Below are 23,093 nucleotides of genomic sequence, written 5' to 3' on the forward strand. Positions count from 1 at the left end.
GTGTTGCCCTCTCCGTTTAGCTCACTCAGCAAGGGGACAAGCTGCTGTATTTCCTGCCAGGCCAGCTCCTTTCTTCCCACACCGAGAATGGCTCCTCGTTGAACATTCCTGTTTTCAGGAACACTAAAACTGTGTACGTCAAGTAGAATAACCTCACCAGGTTTTCAAGCAAGGTAACCACTGCGAGGGTGTGAGCGCCAAATGCTGAGCGGCCGGGTCAGAGCAAACAGCTCTGGAGATGATTAATACACGGGACAGATGGGGGAACACTTGAGACTCAAACAATCCGTGCCTGCATTTTTAAATATAAAACTAGTGGATTTGTTTGGATAAACTCAGGATAAGGCAGAAATACCGATTTGTTCACTCTTGTTGCCAAACCCAAACCAATATTTACAAACCATTTTGCTGAACGAAGTTCATTTCAGCTGACATCAGAGGCATATGCCACAGAGAATCGCACTTAGTACTCGCTGGGAGTTTAATGCCCAGGTCTAACAATATTTGTTTTACATAAAAGGGCAACCATATCCCCTAAACACATATAGATAACGCTAAAAAGAGAAAAGATAGATGATTACAGGACATAAGAAAATAAGAGATAAGAGGAAGAAGAAATCTATTTGGAAGAAAAAGAGCCTTGGGTGATCTTCTTTAGAGAGTTCCTAACACCAGTCTCATTTCTCCGTGTACAGTTGGGGCAGGGGGGGATAGGGAGGCTGCAAAGGTGGTCTCCATTTGAACCCCCACAGGATCGCTCTTTTTTGTCTCCTAAGACCTAAAGTTGAAAATTTCATGGCACTCCCTTAATTACCAGCAGGATAGCCTCCTGAGTTCTGCTGATGGTTTGATTTGTCCCTTTCCTGTTTTGGAGTCAAAATGCCAGATCTGATGAGACGATCTTCAAAGAACTGGTAAAAATGTAAAAAAAAAAAAAAAAAAAAAAAAAAAAAAAAAAAGAAAGAAAAAGAAAAAGAAAAACAAAGAACTGGTAAAAGGATAATAATTTCCCTTCACTGAACATCCTGGCAGGTGAACCCATTAAAGAAGACTTAACGATGGCCTGTGACATGGAAATGTCTGGTTAAGCCTGTTTTACGGTCTGCCATCTACTTAGAGCCCACCATGGTGACATAGAATGAACTTCTGAGCTCTGCGTGAATTGTATTCAATTTATCAATGTTAGTGGTATGCACTTCCCTACCCAGGCCAAGCAACATGGCCCCTCTCTTAGAGAACTCTACGTTAACTAGGGAGTTTCGCATATTAGCATCTCCACTGAATACCAACAAGATTAGTGATTATTCTTTAGAACAATTCCAGCCTTGTGCATGATGTTATTTTCTGGAATTGCCATATAATAATTCTATGAAACCCATGCTTGTACAGCCTTGCTTTCTTTTAAAGAATTTGTTGATAATATAAATTAGTAAGATGCAATCAAGCCTAAATTCTTTATATCTTTGTTAGCACTGCCTAAGTTGTAGCATAGAAAACACTGTACACAAGCACACACGTGCATGAGTATGTGTATGTCCAGCTACGAATAAACATGAACGTGTGTATAAATCCATGTATATACACGTGTTCCGGTAATATTAATTACCATTGGCCTACAGGAAATCAAGCAGCAGGTTCACAAAAGAATGCCCTCAGCATTTATTAGCTTTGCATGTGAATTTGTCTAAAAACACCAGTTGTGGCAAACAAATAAATAAGTGTGTGCCCATTTATATTATACCTACTATATGCAAGGCTTGGTGTTTGGTGGTTTTCTCTCAATGACCTGACACAACCTCCCATCTACAGTAGGTCTGATTTTCTCAACTTATCGAAGAGGTACAGGTTCAGATGCCAGTGGCCCAGTAAGTACACTGTGATAGGAGTCTCATTCCCTTGACTCCAATTTCCATATTTTTTCCAATAACAGAGAATAATTAAGTCAGCTTGCAAATTGAGCCAGGCAGGATGAGCAGGAAGTTAGCTGAAGGTAAGGCTGAAAGTCTAAACAGGGAACTGAGAGCAAATGGCAATACAGAAGTCTAGGCCGGGAGAAGATGCTAAGAGGCTGGGAAGTCAGGGTGGATGCAAGATATCGGCCAGCGGTCGGCACTGAAGAGAAGGCTCAGGGCTCCTGGACAATGAGGATGGTGACAGCAGATGATGGACGTGGTGAATAAGCAGCAGAAGTGGCAGGGAAGGGAGCGGATGGAGACTCATTCCACACCCATCATACCAGCTGCAAAAGCTGCCAGAACCAACATTCTCACCAAATCTCAAACCTCACTGTCACTACAAGAAAATACTGAACTGCCAAATCTCAACCTCAGCCTTATGGAAGAACAGCTTGCCTTGTCACTCAAATGAGTCACGTCTATCTTTAGTTGCAATGGGAGGCACTGTCTTCTATAACCATTCCTTTTGTAAATGTCCTAGTTGTACAAAAACTGGCCATCGTGATTAACAAAATATAAAGCAGTAATTCTGAAGGTGAAATTAATCTTTGAAATGTCTCAGTGAATGTCAAGAGAAAGCATAATTAGGAATAAAAATAGTCCCTAGTCTGTCATTAAATCACTTTGTTTTCTCTTGTCCTCTCCTTGATAATGTCAAGAGAGAAAAAGTCTTTGGCGTGGACATCCAGTGAAAACACCGGACCCCCTGCCTTACCCAGGGACAGCCCTCAGTAACAAGCGAGCATCATCTTTTCTCCCCGCCCATGATTTTTACCCTACAACAAAATTAGCACTCTGTTTTGTATTAATGAATGAATCATCTTTCCGTCCAATGCCCAGCATGTAGAAAACTCTCAATAGCTGTTTGACATACAGATGAATGTCTGAGCAAACTACGGTGCTCAGGACCCAGCTGGTACTGGGCTTGCTTCTCCACAGTCTCTCCCGTAAGGGTATTATTTACTCCCAATACAAGGATTGGAAAGACGGCTTTAAGAAGTTTACTTAGTCATCATCCAGTACCCAGCCAGTAAATAATTGAGCTGCACATACACCCCCAAGGCGCAGGCTCTTTCCTCCATGCCTTAGTGCTTAGGATATTATGGTCCAGATTAGCTGATACCACCCAGCACTCTATCAGCCACATTTTACATCCTCTTACAACACCACAGAGAGCAAGGTACACGCTCATGATCCATTTCTTGCCTCCAAGTGACCATGAATTGATAACTAGTAAAGCCTGACAGGACAGGTCTGTTGGTCATGCAGAATGCTCTTTGGAAAGCCTTAGACGTGAAGCGATCTAGCTCTATTTTAATGGGTAATAAGGTTTTTTTGCATGGAAACTCATGCCTTATTGCTAAATTTTGAAGGACAATAACCAGATTTTCAGCCAGGCCTTGACTGTCTCATCTAACAGGTTAGTAATTGAGGGAATTAATAGTGGTAAAAAGTCAAACCACAGAGAACGGAAACAAGATGAACTTCTGTTGCCTTTCATTAGCTCATATGTGGTAGAACTTCAACAACTTGTAGGCAGCATAATAGGAAACACTTTAAAATGAAGAACTTAAATCTGAATATCTATAAAGAGTTGAACTCCATTTCTTCCAGGTAGAAGTAGCCATCACCTCATAAAGACAGGAGGTGAGCAAGAAGGTATCCAACAAAAGGGGCATTTGAACTGAAAGCCACAACCCTAATTCTAAGCAGAGAGAAGTGTTTCATGGACCTCTTAGAGCTGGGTGTGTGAGGGACTGCTCCTTTCTAGACCTTGGTGTGCCCAAGGCAACTTGGCAGGGCAACCGGAGTGGTTAGTCAGATACCCATAATACTCGCTGCCTCCCATGATGTACTCAACATTCTCTGCTTTCAACTGTCCTTTCTACACCTAATGAAGGTTTTGAATAATGGGCCTCAGAACCTTCACACAGAGTACAAATCAGATATGCTCTCTGGGGCCATCTGATTTTGCCACAAAACGTTCTCCACTGTCAATGCCCACAATTCCGGGGGAAAAGACAAAAGTGGTTACACTTCGGGGTCCAATACAAAGATTTCCATCTTTTTAATTGCATTGACTCTGGCCCCCTTCAAACAGCTTTTCACTGTAGTATTGCCCAAATCGCTCAATGGACACTGGCCTTTCTTCTTGTGCTCTGGACCCATTACCATACGACCTGCCATCAGGCTGAGGTTTCTATCTCTGTAAAGTAATTTGCTGAGAAAACATCTACAAGGCCTGACAGGTGGTTTTGTAAATTATTTTTGACGGACTTTTGCTGAGTGGACAGTGACCATGTCACCAGGAAAGCACTTCCCTACCTCTGAAATTGCACTGTTTTACTCCATGTCTCTTGAATAAAGAAATTGAGAAAAGTTACAAAAAAAAAAAAAAAAGCCTAGGACCCATCAAATACTTGTCTGGCTGCCCAACTTCATCCATAGTGCATTAACTGACCCATTTTATTCAGTACTTACTTCCAAGTGCAGTGTTGCTTCCCAAGAGAAAGCATAATACACTTTACATTAGAAAGCACTTTACAGTTTGCAAGGAATCTTTTCAATAAATCTGTAAGTTAGAGACAATACATCGTTCACATTGTTTTACAAATACCGGAAATGAGGTTTATTCACCTTTATTCAGAGACTTTTATAAAGCAAGAACCCAAACCTAGATCTTCTGACTCTTAGGCCAGGGCACTTTCTACCCAACCCGCTACCTAGAGAGGCCATAAAGTCAAGTGGTTAAGAGTGTGGCATCTGGATCCATACTGGTTAGGTGAAAATCTTGGTTCTACCACCTACTGTCATGAGCTGGCACGAGTTCCTTAGCTTCTGTATTTCCTCCATTTCCTTATCTGTAAAATGACTGTATTAAAAATAGCTCTAGCAAGACTTCCATGAGGACTACTTGAATAAATACACCTGAGAGAATTAAAATAATGTCTGGTACATAGTAATCACCTTGTAGATGTTCTAACACCATTACAACGTGGGGTGGTTATCTGTGAGCCTCTCCAATGCTGTACCCACATATCAATGAGGAATGCTCTAACGTGACAGGAGGTACTAGGCTCAAATCTTGCTTTGTTATGAGATCCTGGGAAGTGAATATTTTAAAAACTTTTAAATTAATTATGTAATATAAAAATATTTTTAAATATGGGGCACCTGGGTGGCTTAGTTGGTTAAGTGTCTGATTCGACAATAGCTCAGGTCTTGATCACAAAGTTGTGAGTTCAAGCCCCATGTTGGGCTCCACACTGGGTGTGGAGCCTATGTAAAGAAATAGACAGATAGATAGATGGATAGATGGATATGAAATGTAATATGCTAGACTGTAGCACTGGAGAGTTATGCTTTGAAAAAATAAGCTGCCATGTTGTGAAGAGCATATATAGAAGTGTCCACATGGCAAAGAAATGTGGGCTTTCTTATTGACCGTTCCAATAAAAAGAGAAAATGTAGGGCACCATTTTATTATTTGAGGGAAAAACATTATATGATTGAAAAAGAAGGAAATAGAAAACAATTACAAAATTGCTATGTAACTGGAAGGCATCATTTCTGTCTCATTGGGAGATAGATATAAATACCGCAAAGCAACAAAGTTTGCTTCAGAACTTATAAATCAAAGTTAAAATTAAGTGAGCTCTATAAAAGGACCTACACCGGATGTGAACTTAGTCCTCAAGATCAGTTTCTGATGAAATATCCTGCAGCTCTTGCTCACAGAGCCAGAATGCAAGCAATTTTTTCTTCTCTGTCATTCAAAATCCATTCTTTTTTTTTTCCTTTTTTCCTTTTTTTTCAAAATCCATTCTGATAATATTAATTAACAGTGGTTAAAAGAATCCAAGAAAATAATAACCATGAATAAAAGTTCACTATGCCTCTTCCTACCACATAACCAGCAGCATGAACCTTTCAATCTCTCTTGATGCCAAGGACAGCTGTTGGAAACAGAAAAAGCCCTAGAAGGTGGGTCTGGTTGCATCACTTCATCAGCTGAGCCTCCACAAGTGGTTTATAATTTACTTGGTAAAAACAGATAGTCAAACATTGGTCAAGTTCCCTGAAAGGTATCCAGAAGGTTGTCCTTGCTCACTGCGCTGACAGTGAGCTGGAAAGTGATGCCCAATTATTGTGATCCCTCATGCAACAGGGACTGCCCTCGAGGACTTGGTCAGTCAGCTATCCTTTAGGAGAAGAGAGTCAGGCCACAGGTAAGAGGACAAAGCAGAAATGGTTCCTAATAAGAGACCAAAAAAAGGCTAATTCCGAAACGAAGGTCAGAGTGATGGGGTACAAAAACTCCTCAGAGCTACTTTCTGCATTGAAGAAAATGTATGTGGCTCAAAAGTCAGTTTATGAAATTACTAAATGAAAAATATGAAGCATAGCAACTACGTGTTTTTTAATGATTCTGACAGTGATGCACACCCTTCATACTAATGTTAGACCATCCTTTTAATAACAGTGCAAAGCTAGTCCAATTTTTTGACACCTAAAAAGTAAAGCTGATAGCAGGGACAGCCAAACTGTCAATGATTATTTATGTTTAAGAAGCTCAAACATAAGTGAGCTCAAGTTTAAGAAGCTCAAACAATCGGGGTGCCTGGGTGGCTCAGTCTGTTAAGGGTCTGACTTGGGTTCAGGTCATATCTCAGGGTTCTGTGGGGCTCCCCACTCAGCAGGGAGTCTGTTTGTCCCTCTCCCTCTGCCTCTTCCCCTGCTTGTGCTCGCTCTGTTTCTCTCAAATAAAATCTTTCTTTTTTAAAAGATTTTTGTTTACTTATTAATGAGACATAGAAAGAGAGAGGCAGAGACATAGGGAGAGGGAGAAGTAAGCTCCCTGCAGGGAGCCCAATGTGGGACTCGATCCTGGGACTCCAGGATCATGCCCTGGGTTGAAGGCAGATGCTTAACCACTGAGCCACCCAGGTATCCTCTTAAAAAAAAAAAAAAAGGCATCTCAAACAACCATGCCCAAGGTATCACAGTGGCATAAAACATGGCAGTTCTCATGTGGAAATAAGACGGAGATTCTCTGGGGCCCTGATTTTTTTTCAGATACAGGATGAGATTTCTCCTAAGCATTCAAACACCCAAGTCTCAAATATTCGCAACCAGGGGCCTCAAACTGTAGTCACAGACCTGACACAGCTGGAGGGACCCACAGAAATAATTAGTCTAAGCCTCTCATTTTATGGCAGGTAACACAGCCCAGGGAAGGGGGGGAACTGCTTGGTTGCATGTTTTACAGTGATGGAGCCGGCCCCGGGAGTCCGGCAAGGGAAATGGAAATCAGGAGCGGGTCTTTCCAGGCCCTCCAGCCCTGTGGGCACGTTCTCACTACCCACTGTCCTCCTGGTCAAGCAGAGACCTGCACACCGAGAGCAAATGTGTCCTCCTTGGGAAAAGTCATTCAGCATTTTCTTGGTCCTCCCTCACACCTACCCCCCCACCCCCACATTTCCTATTCACAGCCCACTGTCCCCGCACTCAGCACCCCCCACCCTTTCCAGGGCCTTCACCGCCAGCACAAGCACAGCGTTCACAGCTTCTCCGCGACCTCAATGCACAAAGCCAAGGGTTTTGCATCCCCCTTTCCCTGTACTCCCACCAGAGCCAGAAGTCGTGGACGGGGTGGCAGATTCCTCCTCGAGTGCCTTCACAATCATGTGGAGCATAAGCAGTAAATGAGGCTGGTTTTGCTTGAAATGCAGAATTTCTGCTAATCAGCTTATGGCTGGTTTGGCCGCAAGAATGGCCATCATACCTTACATAATCCATCTTTGTCGTTTCCTCCCCCATAAGCCTGTGTGCATGTGTCCCCTGGTGGAAGGTGCTGGGGGCCGGGGCGCAGGGACGTCGCGTGGGAAAGTGATCTGAGTGCAGATGCACCGCAGTGTTGCTGCTTTTGAGAAATGAGTATCAGGTCCTGCAACACCCTCCCTTCTAATGGCCATTCGGCCACTCAGATTCATTTTATACACCTCATCTCCACACATGAACAGAGTCGGCTGCTGCTTTAAATGTAGGACTGCTTTATCTCCGAATAGCCTTGAACGTGGGTCAAACTAATATGATGAGGGAGAAAGAAAAACTCCTGTGCACTTTTATCTTAGATACTAAGCACTGGACAGTGCGTGGCTTTGCTAACCAAGTTAAAAAACCATTTCCCCATGACACTTAGAAAAAATAAGAGGAAGACTTAAATGTTTCGAGAGTCCCTGCAATATGATATTCTCATCTCAACTTATCCCACCTATATAAACAGCATTATTGTAAAAACAATGTAAGAAACAAAAGACTATCTTATTCCACTTGACGTTACCATAGTTCACTGTATTTTTTTTAATGCTGTGCATAAGGAAATGACTTACCTTCCAGCATTTTTTGCAGACTGCTCCTCATGACATGGATGTTCTCTATGCCGATAAACTGAAACTTGATATTGGAGTAGTTGTCTTCGTTCTCATAGCCTTTCCCTGCAGCACGATTTGCCATGGCATTGAGCTGCCAGTGGTCAGCAAAACAGAGTTAGTCACCAGTGATATTCAGGGCAGAAAACGACCGATACAGCTCACCAACAGCCATAACAGCATTCAAAATGATGTGCGGAAACGTAACATGTTTGAGATCATGGGAACATTCTACTGAGCTGTGTGATTCCAGGCACTCACGCTTACATTCAACACCATAAATGTGTTGATGTGAGGCACACTTTCTTAGCTGGAAAGCTTTCTGGAGATGCCTCTTCATGGGTTCGGTCAGAGATGCCAAATTTGAATATGGAATTCTGGGATAGAGCCAAGTTGCCCTGACTTAACCAAACATTGTAACCTGTAGGTTTGCAGAAGAATATTAGCAGAGGCAGCTGGCAATAGAAAGCTCCGTAAGTTCAATTATATCTTCCAGTATTATATTGCCAATAAACACATTATCCTACAGGAATGGCAATGTGATTTTAATCTGTCTACAAGAATCCACCAATTAAACCTCGAGCAGGAATCACTGACTCAAATGACGAGCGCCTGGAGAACTACCTCCAGAGCCATTTTCTCCAGGCCCTTTATTTCAGTCTAGACACCTGTTAGGAGGGCTTTGGGACCATTTTCATCACCACAATTTTGTATATGGTGGGGGGTTTCCCAGTGCAAACTGGGTTAAAGACAATGGACTTTGAAGACATTTATTAAATGCAAACTTTTGCCCTCGTTCTATGTAACTAAAACCAGGAAGGAGACAAGTTTGGCCTCTGTTGGGAAATACGTACATTCCTGGGATGGATGTATTACTGCTAATATTCCATCCTTGCTGTTTGGCTAAGTAGGTGGTCCCATTCTAGGAAACACCAGTCACTGACCGTGTTCCTCTTCTGTCCACAAAAAGCAGGTGGATTATCCTGACACCAAGAACTCAACGCCAGAAGAAATAGATCAGTCTCAGGCCTACAGTGATACTGAGAGGATAGGAACAAATACTTGCAAAAAGCTGGAGTTTAAAAAATTAAGCTAGGTTAAAAACATAAATATTCTTTCACCCAGATCTTTAGAAGTACCAGCATATAAAGACAGATGTCTAAGAATGTTTATTAGAACTTCCTCATAGTAAAGACTCAAAAACCTAAGAATGTACCATACTTCATCTATGGCATATTCCTACCCTGAACTTCTACGGAGACAAAAAGACATGGATTTGAGAGAAAAAGAGACAGACACGGAGACAGAAACACACACAGACTGATTTGGAATTGGCCCATGATGTGTTAAATGAAAAGAGTAACCTACAGGATAATATTCATACAATTATCTCATTTCTTGTAAAACAAATTAAGGTACAAATAACGTATTTATGTTTATACGTGTTTGATTAAGTGGATTAAAACATATGAACACCTATACCAACCTGGCACAGGTACAGCAAAAAAACAGAGGTGACAAGGGCCAGGGGTCACAGTCAATACTACTTTTGATGCTTTTGTATTTTTTGTTACCAACAAGATATATTAGGTTTGTAATTTAAATAATAGACATAACACATATTAGAAGCGAAAAATAAAACAGCAGAGGGCAAGCCAGTGCCACTCAGAGCTGGGGCCGGCAGATGCCTGACATCTCCACAGCAGTTCTGCTCATGACTTAGCTCCTGTGATGTCAGCTGAGCCACATCAGCCCCAGACACTGTTTCCAGTTACTGTCACCTTTCTCCTGGGCACACTATGAGGAGAAGGGCTTTGGCCTTAAGGAAAAAAATACAAAAATGATGTTATTTTGAAGACAACCTATGTTTATGCTTTAAAATTTTTGCATATTTAAAGGGGAAATTGTTTTCTAAAATTACCTATACACATCATTCATTTGAAACTTACTGTTATAAAATATCATCTCTTTGTATAATTATTTTCCAAAGCCGCTGGCCTATCCCTAACGACAAGCTTTATAAAATAAAACAACTGATAGGATACTTGCAAGAATCCTTTTGCGATAATGAGCCTTATATTCCTTCTGTATCTTGAATAATTCACGTTAAGCCTACTCACCACATACTGCAAAGATACTTTTTAAACAGCATAATAAGTAAAACCCCAAATACCATTATTATTATTTGAATGTATAATTAGAACTCTGTGTTCCCATTTTTAAAGGTTGAGTACCTGCAACCTGGGATAATTTGTTGACAGTCTTTCAAAGCCAAGGAGCAACACAAGATGGCTTCTTGAAAGTCAATGGTACTTCTCATAATGAACAGAAGATGGCAATATTTAATCTATCATCCAAAGTGTACTTTGTCAAGATTTCCACGGGTTTCACAGGAGACCTATCAGGGTAGTGTAGCAAATGCCTAACCCTCAAAGCAGGAAATAGGCTGTGTGATTAATAAAAATTCAAGAAGCTATCTGGACCTATTTTATAAATTTCCAGATACAGTGTCCCTTGTATGAACCAAACAGTATTAGAGTAAGTCTAATTTGTCCCTTTGCCTTTGGCTGAGAACTCCATCTCATGACCGACGGAAAAGCTATTCATCTCAGCTCGAAAAACTCTCAAAGAAATAAAACATTGAAGGTAAATGTGTTACAGCTTCAGTTTATGTGTGAGGAACACAAGAGACAAATGGCTAGGAGGGCTGGAAAGAAAATGCCCTGTTTTCTCACCCAAGATCACTCTACTATCTGATAATCTCAACATCTTTAGGCACAAACTCTTTAGTGAAACAAAAAGAACCTACTTATTTCTCCACAAACTCTTAACAAACACCTATGTGTGTCAGATGCTGAACAGAATAGAAAGATGAATATGAAACTGTCTCTGCGGCCATAAGCTTCTAAGCGTGGCAAGGAAAGCACACGGCACCAGATCACAATGGACTTGACCAGCCAGGGCTGCTGAGTGACAGGCAGCGGCTATGACGGCGGCAGGAGTTCGAGTCCAGAACAGCCCCATGTGGCCTAGGGGCTTGGGGGTCACATTTCATGAAAGCAAAAAGCCTTGAGAGATCGACTTCAATCATCTGGAAAACGGAGACAAAGGGGAGGGCATTCCAGAAGAGGCAAGAGGCAAAATCAAGGGGCAGATGGGGATCAGTGAGCCAACCGGGGAGCAGATGGTTCATGGATGGTTGCAGAGGCAAGAGAGGAAGCTAAAAATCATTTAGCATCCTCTACAGAGAGGCTCAATTAAGAAGGTCAGACTTTACCCACAGTGGTGGAGGGCAACTGGAGGATTCTGAGCAGGTTTATTTGAAAATTTTAAGATTTAGTGTTGATGGCAGAGAAGATCCACTAGACCAGGGTAGAAGATGTAGGCTCCATGGGGAGCTTGCAGGGCCGGTCTGTGGTCAAATCCCTCCAAGTGGCACACAGCACGACTCAGTGAAGACTTGCTGACTGGCCGGCCAAACAAAGGACTGAAGATTGAAGTAGAGAGGTGAACAGCCCAAGAATGTTAAGAAACACAATCAGATTCTTCCTCTGACCCTAAATCAATCAGAGACAGCTAAACCATGAGAACTTAGCCAACGATAATCTTAATATCAACTTAATGGTCAGCTTGGTCACTCAAAAGACTACAACTATCTGAGCCTTGCAGTCTCAAGTTTCAGTAGAGTACACCCTGTACCTGAATAATGACAGGAGCCGATCTGACGGCGTTGGGAAATGAGAACAAAAGTTATCTTGGCAGGAGGAAGACTGGGCCACGGCCTCGCAGCGGGCGTCACATGACGATCTTTTCCCTCCCTCCATCTGTAACTGGTGACATGAAGAACCTTAACTTGTGGCATAAACATGAAAATATGGGAAGGCTTGCTTTCTTGCTACTACTGTCTACAACTCTGCTAGGGAAAGCCTCCTCTCCTACCCCTGAGGACATCTTAGACAGAATGAATAGCTTTTGGGTTACGCTCAACAGAGAAAATCACCATGCAGTTCCATTAAAATTCCAATCCCCTATATGAGGGAAAATTCTCTGTTTTCCTCATTACAGGCTATGGGGACAGGTGAGGGGTCTGTTCTCCCACTCCCTTCCTGTTCCTCTTTCTTCTAGGCGCTGCTTTGGGAGGGTGTGTGTAGCGGGGGAAGTGCAGAGGAGGGATATGTGGTAAACATCTCTCTACAAAGCAGGCAAGACTGGTTCTCTCTGCATGACGTCACTGCTTTCCTGGTGACACTCACTGGGCATCGCTGCCCTCTCGGTGACAAGTGTCCAAATGCGGCATCCCCTAGGGCACGCGTGTGGGCTCTTGGAGATATAAGGTACACAGGTCGCTGACATGGGACACCCCCTGGCTTGAGACTCTTCCAATCCCCTCACCTTCGCTCCCCAGCAACCACCCCACAGTCACACGCAGCTGGGAAGCACCAGGGGACGTGCCTGTTTTGGAGGGACACTAGCAAGATGGTTCCTGTGCACTTCCTAAGTCAGTGTGTACATGACCCCCCAGGAAATTCCTCCATCCTTGTACTCCCAAACAAAAGGCAGAAAGACTGCTCCACTGCCCCTGAACGCTGTGCTCTCCAATTCCCCTTCCCCTTGCTCACCACCATGGAGGCCATCAGCAAGGATGGGACAGACACGCTCTCTTTCAGGCACCCTAATCTTTACAACCGATTCTTCAGATCCCCCCTCACAGGATTTGGTGAGTAGAAACCACCTAACTACTGATCCTAGAGAAACACAAAAACTTTTAACATCCTGTCATGCAACTTAAAAAAAAAAGTGCGTACAGGGTGCAGTTAGAAACCATAGCCATGAAGCTGTCTTTGGAGAAGGAGCAAGGACAAAAGGCAGGTGGTGGCCTCGCCTCACTCCTTCTCAGAACCTCTCAGTGCTTCTTCCCAAGGTGCTGCCATCAGAGTCCCGCTCAGAGCCCCGCTGGCTCCTCTGGCCTGGCCTGATTTTGGATGAGCTTGGGGTTGGTCCTTCAGCTCTGTGTCTCCAGCTCCACTGGGTGTGTGCTCGGAGGTAAGCAGCCCTCCTGAGCCTCCTTTGGACACAAGGCTCCCCTGGAGATTTCTGCGAACAGCACCATGGTCGAGTGGAAGGAGCACAGGCTTTGGTGTCAGATGAGCCTGGATGGCATGTGGGCATTGTCCTGAACTGTGTGACCTTGGGCAAATTATTTGACCTCTCCAAATCTCAGCCCTAGCCATAAAAAGAAAACATCTCCCAAGTTTCAGGATTATTGTAAGAATTAAATGACCATTTTTGCAAGCTGAGCAAAGTCCCAGGATGAAGTAACAAGAAGTCATCAACAAGGCTGGGATAAAATTATTTCCCTCTCATTTTACAATTCAACATCTACTGCATTAATACTGTTTCCTATCTTCTTAATGCACCAAATCCCAGCAGTAATATATGACCTCAAGGGTATAGTTGTTTTTGAGCAGATATTCAATACATGCTGAGGACCTTACTGCCTCTGCCTCTCAAGATTTTAATGTCAACGAGCAATCCAGAAGGCTTTCCTCACAACAGGCAGCGTGCATGCGTTCACCAGTCTTGCTTTCAGGGCAGCAATGATCCGAGTGGCCTCCTAATCCTTTCTCTTTTTAATTAAACCTGAGAGCAAACCCAGCAGTGCCCCATTTCCCGGCTCCCCACCACCTCTAGCAGGCATGGGGTCCGTCTCCTGGCTACCAAGGAAGCCTAACACTCTGCAGGAACCAAAAATCAACAGACTTTGTTCTAAGCAGACAGTTTAAAACTCACAGGATGTGTGTGTACGTATGCATGAGCAAATACAAGTACAGGGCACTTGTATGAGACGCCAGTTTTCTTTAATGGATCAGCGTCATACTTCTTATCGCCGACAGTAAACATGCTTAGAGCTAAATATACCCTTCAAATCAAATCCTCTGGATTAATTCATTTTAAATCCGGAATATGCCTGCCTCAACAGCTGTCACATTTCCCAGAAGGTTTACGTGGGGCATAGTACACACTTGAATCCCTGGCCCTGGAATGAGTAGGTGAATCTGTTTGGCTTTATTTAAATCTGGGACAATAGGACAAGAGAAGGGCACCCCAAATCAGCAAAGCCCTGGCCCTTCTTTCCTTATCCTGTGTTCAGTCCATTTGGCTAAGATGCAGGCATTCTTTAATTCACCTCTGGTCATGAGGAAATTCCAAACAGCTGCACTTCACTTACGGAAAGGTACAATGGAGAGGACAGAAAAGAGTCAAGGTTAGAAGGGAGGGGTTACAGGGCGATCAGCCAGAGAGAAAAGCACAAATCCGAAGACAAAGTAAAGTCAGAGGTCTTCTGGTTTCTTTCAAGTGAAAATCTGTAAGCAGAACAGCTTTGTTGTTGATGTTTGTTTTGTTTTCGTTGTTGTTGTTTTTTTTTTTTTAAATTCTTACCAGTGTGTTTTGCTTTCAGATTACCGAAAAGCAAGAGAATCCTTTGCCTATAATCTACTTGAACGGGATCTAGCTGTAACCTGGGTCTTATCACTGATCTCCAGGACTGATTTGCTGACCTGGTGTCTGAGAGGGACTCCTGCTCCGCTGCCCCGCCCACACCCATCCCACAGCTGCACTTCCGTCAGAAGCACGGGACAGTCGGAGGTTGAGGGTATGACCAGGGCACAGATCGGAAACGAGGAAAACATCAAATTAAGTGAACCAGGTCATGAATCACCGTATTTGGTGAGATGAGGCTCCGAGGAGCATTGAAAACCGCCAGGGGCTGAGTGCCTACATAATGGATAATATCCAATTCTCAATTCTTATATGGCTCACGAGTATAGATTATGTCTACAGTTACCTATTCTTAATATTGGTGATACTTTCAGTGATTTGGGCTCTTGATCATACTTTCTGCTTCCTGTTCTAATGTTTATTGTGTCCTTATGTTCCTTTTAAAAATAGCTTCATTGACATATAATTCATAGGCCTTACAATTCATCCACTGAAAGTGCACAGCACGATTCAGTGGTGTTTGGTGTATTTACAGAGTCTTGTAACCATCAGCACAATCTATCTTTAGAACACTTTAATCACCCCCAAATGAAATCCTCTCCCCTTTAGCTGTCACCCACAATTCCTCTCATCCTCTTGGCCCAAGGCAACCACCAGTCCACCTTCTTCCTCTACAGATCTCTCTGTTCTGGACATTTTATATAAATGGAATCATACAATGCGTGGTCCTCTGTGACGGACTTCTTTTGCTTAGTGTAACATTGTCAAGGTTTCTCCACATTGTAGCACATCTTGGTACTTCATTTCTTTTTATGGCCAAATAATATTCCATTGAATGGACATACCACATTTTAATAATTCATTCTCAGTTGATGGACATGTGGTTGCTTCTACTTTTAAGCTATTATTAACTATGAAGAAATAGTCACAGATAAGTTTTTGGTGGACATATGTTTTCATTTCTTTCAAGTTAGGGGTAGAATTGTTGATGATAAGGTAACTATGTTTAACATTAAAGGTTCTAATGCTCTTTTAACCTTTTCATGATTAAAATGTTTTCAAACTATAATAATTAAAAAGTGAACACCTTCTTAAAATCCTCCTCTTGCCCCACAGGAAAAACCACTGTTAACGGCTTCACATACATTCCTTCAGATTCTTTCAATACATAGAATAATATATGATCCAATTAAAAATAAAAAAAATTAAAATTAAAAAAATAATATCTGTTTATAATTATTATTACATAAATGGGATGACATTATACATATTTTCTGTATCTCACTCTTGTTGCTTACTAGTAGATCTTGAGCACTTTTCCAAACCCATATGGAGAGATGGGCTATATGTATTTTTTTTCTTTCTTTAGGCATAAGTCCAGGTACATTTTAATTATTGGCAAGAAATTAGAATGCCAAATCTGTTGAATAAGGCCATTTTGCTTTATAATCTCATTGTGTCTGATATATTCCATGCACTTGTAGGTGATTTGGTATGTATTCACTGGCACATCCTTCTGAGGACTCGTTTTGTTGACTGGTTTACAAAGAAGTGGTTTAAGCAGTGAAATAGGAAGTTAAATTGGACCTAAAAAATGGAAATCTGTATGGAAGATAGCCTGCAAGATGAACTTAGCTTACCTCTTGACAACTAGATCCATTACTTCCTCTGGATTATTTTATTAAATTATAAAATCAGTGTATAAATACTTGCATAATTAAAGTAATTTTTTCAACAAGAGACATGTAGAAAGTTCTCTACCTCTCTAAATCCTCTCTTCTCCATGGAATTTTAACAGGCTGGTGTTTATCCTTCCAGATTTTTAAAAATTTCAATAGAAACGTTTATATACCTGAGTTTTATTTGACACAAACATAATAGTATACATAGTATTTTGTAATCTTTTTTTTTTTACTTGACATTATATATTGTAAATCTTCTGGAATCACAGACATGGATTGCTGCAAGTTGAATTTGACACGGTATATAGCTGAACACCTCACAAAAATTAAACAGTGGGAGATCCACAGTAATTTCTTATTGTCAGAGTGGAAAAGGTCATTTTAGAAACAAACCAAAATAAAAAAAAGAAATCTGGTGGTGCTTAGGAGGGCAAACTCCAGAATTAAGCCATGCTCGTTTGTTGTTTGCACTGTGTACCCAGCACAATGCCAGGAGCCGGGGAGCTCTCCCAAGTACCTTGCGGGTGAGGCACTCAGGTCACCTGTGGACTCGCACAGATGTGGAAACCTCGTGGAGACACGCTCAGCCCAGCAGGGCAGCCACATCCTGACTATCCAAGAAGGAGCAGCCTCTTTGCAGATGAGGCCCTCGGAGAGGGGATGGTGGCCCCTGTACCTCTGCCTCCTCCCACCCAGGTCCACACTTCAAAGCTGCAAAGACACCGATGTGAACGGCGACACTTACTTTAGGCCGAGTGTCCACGACGTAAATGAAGTCGCTTCCCGGATTGGCCTTCCTGATGGCCTGGAGCATCTGCTCATCCTCGAGGCACCGGGCACTGAAGCCGGACAGGGGCTGGCTGCTCCGGCAGATGGAGGCCTGCGGGACACGGCAGGGTCAGGCAGGTGCCCCACTGTTCCCACCGGCACCTCGCGACTGCATCCCCAACAACGAGCCTCTGGTTCTCTCACGCCCTGAGCCAACCTGCAGAAGGATCTCAATGCCTTCCAAAAACCAAGGCTGGTTTCTTTTTAATTACAGGCCAAAGAAACCACTACAAGGGTAAGCAGTGCAAAGTTTCTGTGTAAAAAATTAGGAGTGAACATGCATGCTTAGGCTGGACCTAAATTATGAAATATAAAGCCACTTAAACAGCCTACTTTCCCTTTCACTGGCATTATTTAATCTTCCTGCTGAAGGTAGAAATATAAAGTAAATAACTATTGTCCTAAAATTTACAGGATATTGCTAATAGCAAGACTGGTTTTTTTTTAAAAAAAAAAAGTTATTTTGTAATGGTTTCCATCAGTTTTTTACCAGTCATTTAGAAACCTCACGAATACTAAAAACCAATTCTAATCCTAAATGGGGGTGTTTCCACTGTGACGAGAGCCCAGGCTGCTGCCACTGGCATTGACACCTAGGACAGCAGACACATCCCCAGGCTGCCCCTAGCGTGTTAGAAGCAGGGGTTTTCTCTGGAATCAGGCTGTATTCTATTCTGCAATTTCCCTAGTCTGCAAGTCCGACAGAGCATGTTGTATCGTCAGACAACATAAACAATAGCATAAACCTTTCCCTGAGTTAGCAGTAGGGGAGTATGGATACATCCTCGCAGTCCTAAAACTTACACTTTATGGCAAAGTACTTTTTAGGGACTTAGATTTTATTTTCACACTTAAAGAAATGACTCTTTCCAGGAATCTGCACTGAGGTTGTGAGTCCTCCAGATGGGAGGATGGAGGAAGCGGGGGTCAGTGAGGAAGGGAACCTGCTCGCTCCAGGCGGACAGGCGAAGCAGGCCAAACCCTGAAAACGATCATGGCTAAGCTCGCTCAGGGTGCCTGCACTTCAGACTCTATCCAGAAAGGGACAACCCAGCTCAGGGTCCCAGCACAGCTTAACTGTCCCTAATGCTCAACCCAGGACAACTTAGCTCAGGTTTGAGTTTCCCTGGAAGAAAAGGAAGCGTTGGGTGCTCCTCATTGGAGAAGGTGGGGATGCTTCTCACTCACTATACCATCCTTCAGCTGAGGACCTGCTGGCCAGTCCGAGGATCGCAGAACAGTTAGACACATATATGCGCGACTGCTAGAGAGTTCCAGTACCATCTGTAACAGTGAGGGGCAGTCACCGAGGTCGGTCAAGAACTCTGGGGGTACCTGGGGGGCTCAGTCAATTGACCATCTGACTCTTGGTTTCAGCTCACGTCATGATCTCAGGGTCCTGGGGTCGAACCCCATGTCAGGCTCTGCCTTCAGCAGGGAGTCTGCTTGAGATTCTCTCTCTCTCTCTCTCAAACAAATAAATAGATTTAAAGAAAAAACAAAAAACAAAAAAAAAACAAAACTAAACTAAACTCTGGGCCCTGCAGCCAGATTCAGAATTCAGGAGGGAAGCGCAAGGGAGAGCGGCAAGCGAAGCAAAGGGGCAGCAGAGCTGCTCGGAGTTGGAGAATTCCTGAATTATTGGCTGAAGTGCAACTGCAGGATGGAAGAGAAAGCGACTGGGGGTGGGCAGTGCTGAACCTGGATGAGGACAGGTTGGGGAGAAAGGCAGGCCTGGCGGGGACCAGTGGTGGGGACCACTGGTGGGGAGGGGGCGCTGAGAACAGAAGGCAGGAGGCTGCCACGGAGAGATGGCCACAGATGGCTTTCTTAGTGCTTCTCCTGTGGGTTCTGCGGCTTCTGCTCTTCAAAGGGATCAGGCTCTGCCCCGTGCCCTGAGGCTATTCTGACAGGTGAGAGCACAATTCTGAGCAAGTTCTATGAGATATTTCACCGGGGTTAGGGAAAGATCATTAATGCAGCTCCCCCCAGGTAAGGTCTTAGACTATCAGAGGACTTGGATGGGAAGGAAGCACATTTAACTGGTGAGAATTTGTCTGAGAAATCGTCACGCACCACACCTGAGCTCACTAAACAAGTGAGACTCCAACTATGAAATGAAGCCGGGAGGACACCTGGGTGGCTCAGTCGGTGAAGCGTCTGCCTTTGGCTCAGGCCATGATCCGGAGTCCAGGGATCGAGCCCCGTCTGGGGCTCCCTGCTCAGCGGAGGAGTCTGCTTCTCCCTCTGCCACTCACCCCACTCTCATGCTCTCTCTCTCGAAATAAATGAATAAAATCTTTAAGAAAAGAAAAGAAAGGAAAAGCAGCCAGGGAATGACCACAACCATCAATGATCACCTGCAGGTTGAGAGCAGCTAGTTTGAAGTAAAGGGTTAGATCAGAACAGTTACACTATAGAACGTGGTCAATAAACTAAACCAGATATATTAAACCAACTACATTTTCATATTTTGTAGTTATATATTCTTAATAACCGATAGATACACTCCACATGGAATTCTCTGTTGCCTTGGTGCTAACATAGTGACCAATTTTGTGTGGAGCAGTAAGTAGTCCTGAAGCGCTTCTGCTCACCTTGTACGTACCCCAGACAGTCACGCTGTTGAGAGAACACTCCCCTTACCTGGCAGCCTTTCTTACTGATGTCTTTCACCCGAGGGCAGAGGTAAAGCTTCGATGGTACACTGTCACCAGAGCTGCTCATTTACAATGCTACTGGTAATTAAAATATCCAACATTTTTTTAATGCTTAAAAAAATGGGTAACTGACACAAAGACGGTAGCCTCTGTCTTTGAACTTTGGTTTTCTCATCTACAATATGAGGATAATAATATCAAAATTACAGAGTGTGGGCGCCTGGGTGGCTCAGTTGTTTAGGCATCTGCCTTTGGCTCAAATCATGATCTCAGGGTCCTGGGATCGAGCCCTACATCGGGCTCCCTGCTCAGTGAGGAGCCTGCTTCTCTCTCTCCCTCTGTCCTTGTGCTCTCTTGCTCATTCTCCATCAAATAAATAAATAAAATCTCTAAAAAAAAAAACCTACAGACTGTGATGAGATATATAATTTTCTTAGAACTATACCTAACACATAGCGAGTTTCAATAAACATGAGTTATAAAAGGAAGAAAAAGGTCTATATGTTTCTTAAGGGACATCACCTGTTTGGAAATCTTGCAGAGCTTGGTTTCACAGAGATTTGCACTGTGATTTTTAGAGATCACAATATTGTGATAAGAAAGCAAAACTGCTTTCTTAAAAATAATTGAAACATTTAGTAAGAAAGAACAAAGGATACAGCAATTTTAAGGGCTGGTAGGTAACAGGCTTCCGAATATAAGCGACATTTCTCATTTATACATCTCTAACTTTTATCTACAAAGCTGTTAATAGTTTGATATCCGAAAGGAGTCTGGATGGCTCTGTATAACTCCTGTGCGGTTCAAGGCCTAAATTTTTATTTTGTGCTGCTCTTGACATCTGGTAAAATTGGGAAGGCCTCAAATGCCCACTCTGCTCCTATGGATAAAGCCTCCTGGCTAACCAATTCTCTCTACAGACCAGATGCAGCTCCTGCTCCCGTCTGAATAGTGGGTTTCTGTTTCCTGCTAGCCCATGGAATTAAACAAGCCACTCACATCCTGCCGTGAGTGGAACCTGAGGTCATCTCACCCTCTTCACTACAAAGCCTGCTTCCTGCAATCCCTGCTGGTTCACTCAATTCCTGAGTGCAGGTGCTCTGTGGCCCTGCACAGCATGCCGTGTCCTCCTCCCTTGGGGAGTGAGTATGTACAACTAACAAACTGCTGACAACCTCTTCTGCCCATTGTCAGGTGTCATGTGCTCAGCCTTCCCTGGAACCCTAGGGCAGGAATGCTAATCTCACCAACAAGTGAATAGGAAGTGATTACAACACCACGTATCTTAAAAGCTGATCCAAAAGGAATGATGTACCCTCGGCAGGGGCATTTAGATCAGAGGATTCTCCACAGGACTTCTAGCTCATGCGATGATGCGCATTTCGCATCTTAATCTAACTACGGATCCCACAACCCCACATCAGCTAAGCCACCTTTCCAGCCAACAAAAGGGTCCCTAAAATAACAAAACAGTTTGTGAGGAACAGTTTAACCAAAACATATGATATTCTTACTCACAAGCATAAGTTTTATTGGGTGAGGAATATATATTCTTAAGTTTAAAATGTCTAAAAACCACAAAAGGGAAGGAAGAAAGATCAGCAAGTTTACATAATCTCTACCTGATTTTTCTGTTTACTTTTTATGGAGGACTGCCTGGTTTATGTGTGAGTTTTCCTGAGCAATGACAACATGAGCTGTTGCTATGTTACCTCACAATCATCCATCTAACCACAGAAATCCACCTTCGACAATATTTCCCTTGATAAAAAAATTACTGGATGCATCAGATACATTTACATAATGAAACCTTGATACTAAAACCTCAATATTGTTATAAAACAAAATGGATCATTATGCTACATGCTGGACAGAGTCTAGTTCATGGAGGTGGGAGAGGGGGTATGCATGTACAGGCACATTCAGTGCTTCCCTGGGGTAACCAGTTCATAGAGCAATGCTCAAAAACACATCTCTGTTTTGTACTTTAAGAAGAGCTAAAACATGAGGTATTGTCTTTCTTAAAGTTCTAAATATAGGAAATCAATTATTTTAAATTATAAATGATGGCTGTATGATTCCTTCTCAAGAGAAAAGGAGATCAAGTAAAGAATGGCACACAATGGGATGTCTGGGTGGCTCAGTGGTTAAGCATCTACCTTTGGCTCGGGTCATGGTCCCTGCGGGGAGCCTGCTTCTCCCTCTGCCTATGTCTCTGCCTCTCTGTGTCTTTCATGAATAATTTTTATTTTTTTTTAATCTTAAAAAGAATGGCACACAAGAGCAGGAATGAAATGATGAGAATCTGAGGTCAGCTGGGGAAGAAGCTGGCCTCTGTGGTCTAATGTCTAAGACTTCTAGTCTCTTCTGAGACATCACATACTTGCCCTTTGCAATACTCACACTGACCAAAAAAAAAAAAAAAATCCCTTTTCTCAAGAATATCAGAACAGAAGGAAAAGAAGCAGGATAGACACTACGCCTACTTTTTAAATGCCCAGCCCACCTTTGCCTCTTAAACGATAATAAAAAAATAAAAGATCCTCCCTCTCTTACTTCTTTATCAATGGATATTATAAAAAGTGTCAGTGTTCCTGGCATCATAATTTCAAATGCAATATCATGAAATTCTCTATTCGCTCCATCTTTTTTTTTTTTTTTAAGAAATTCATATCTTTCATTCATCACTGCTCCAGTTCTGTGTAGAGTGAAATATAGTTGGAGTCAAGTAATACAGAACATTAACAAAATACTGGCCTTTTTTAGACCCCATTTCAAAGCAGTGAGCATAACTAGAAGTAAGACGATTTATATCCTTTCAATTAATGAAACTCCTACTGCTAAATGAAATCAGACACAGACCCTACCCTACTCCCTCGCCCATAGGTACATGTGCGTGCATACACACTCACACACATGTATTCAACCAATTGTTTATGGCTATGAATTTGCCTTTGAATCCCAAACTATATCATCTAGCTTGAAAATCAAACTTGTCACCTGGCTAAAGTCAAATAACTTCTGAAGTGTGTGGCA

At 42.8% G+C, this 23,093-nt stretch overlaps 1 protein-coding gene across 7 annotated transcripts in view; it reads right to left on the bottom strand.

The window, feature by feature from the left end:
• Positions 1-23,093, bottom strand: part of MTMR7 (myotubularin related protein 7) — a 172,189-nt gene that overhangs the window by 21,302 nt on the left and 127,794 nt on the right. For all 7 annotated transcript variants that reach the window (XM_025470346.3, XM_049095075.1, XM_049095074.1 and 4 more), the window contains 2 exons: positions 17,315-17,449; positions 8,348-8,480 (listed from right to left, as the gene is read on the bottom strand). In XM_025470346.3, the coding sequence (XP_025326131.1) occupies positions 8,348-8,480; positions 17,315-17,449 (268 nt within the window). The remainder of the gene's footprint in view (positions 1-8,347; positions 8,481-17,314; positions 17,450-23,093) is intronic.

Source organism: Canis lupus, chromosome 16, assembly GCF_003254725.2.
Source record: "Canis lupus dingo isolate Sandy chromosome 16, ASM325472v2, whole genome shotgun sequence".
Taxonomy (NCBI): domain Eukaryota; kingdom Metazoa; phylum Chordata; class Mammalia; order Carnivora; family Canidae; genus Canis; species Canis lupus.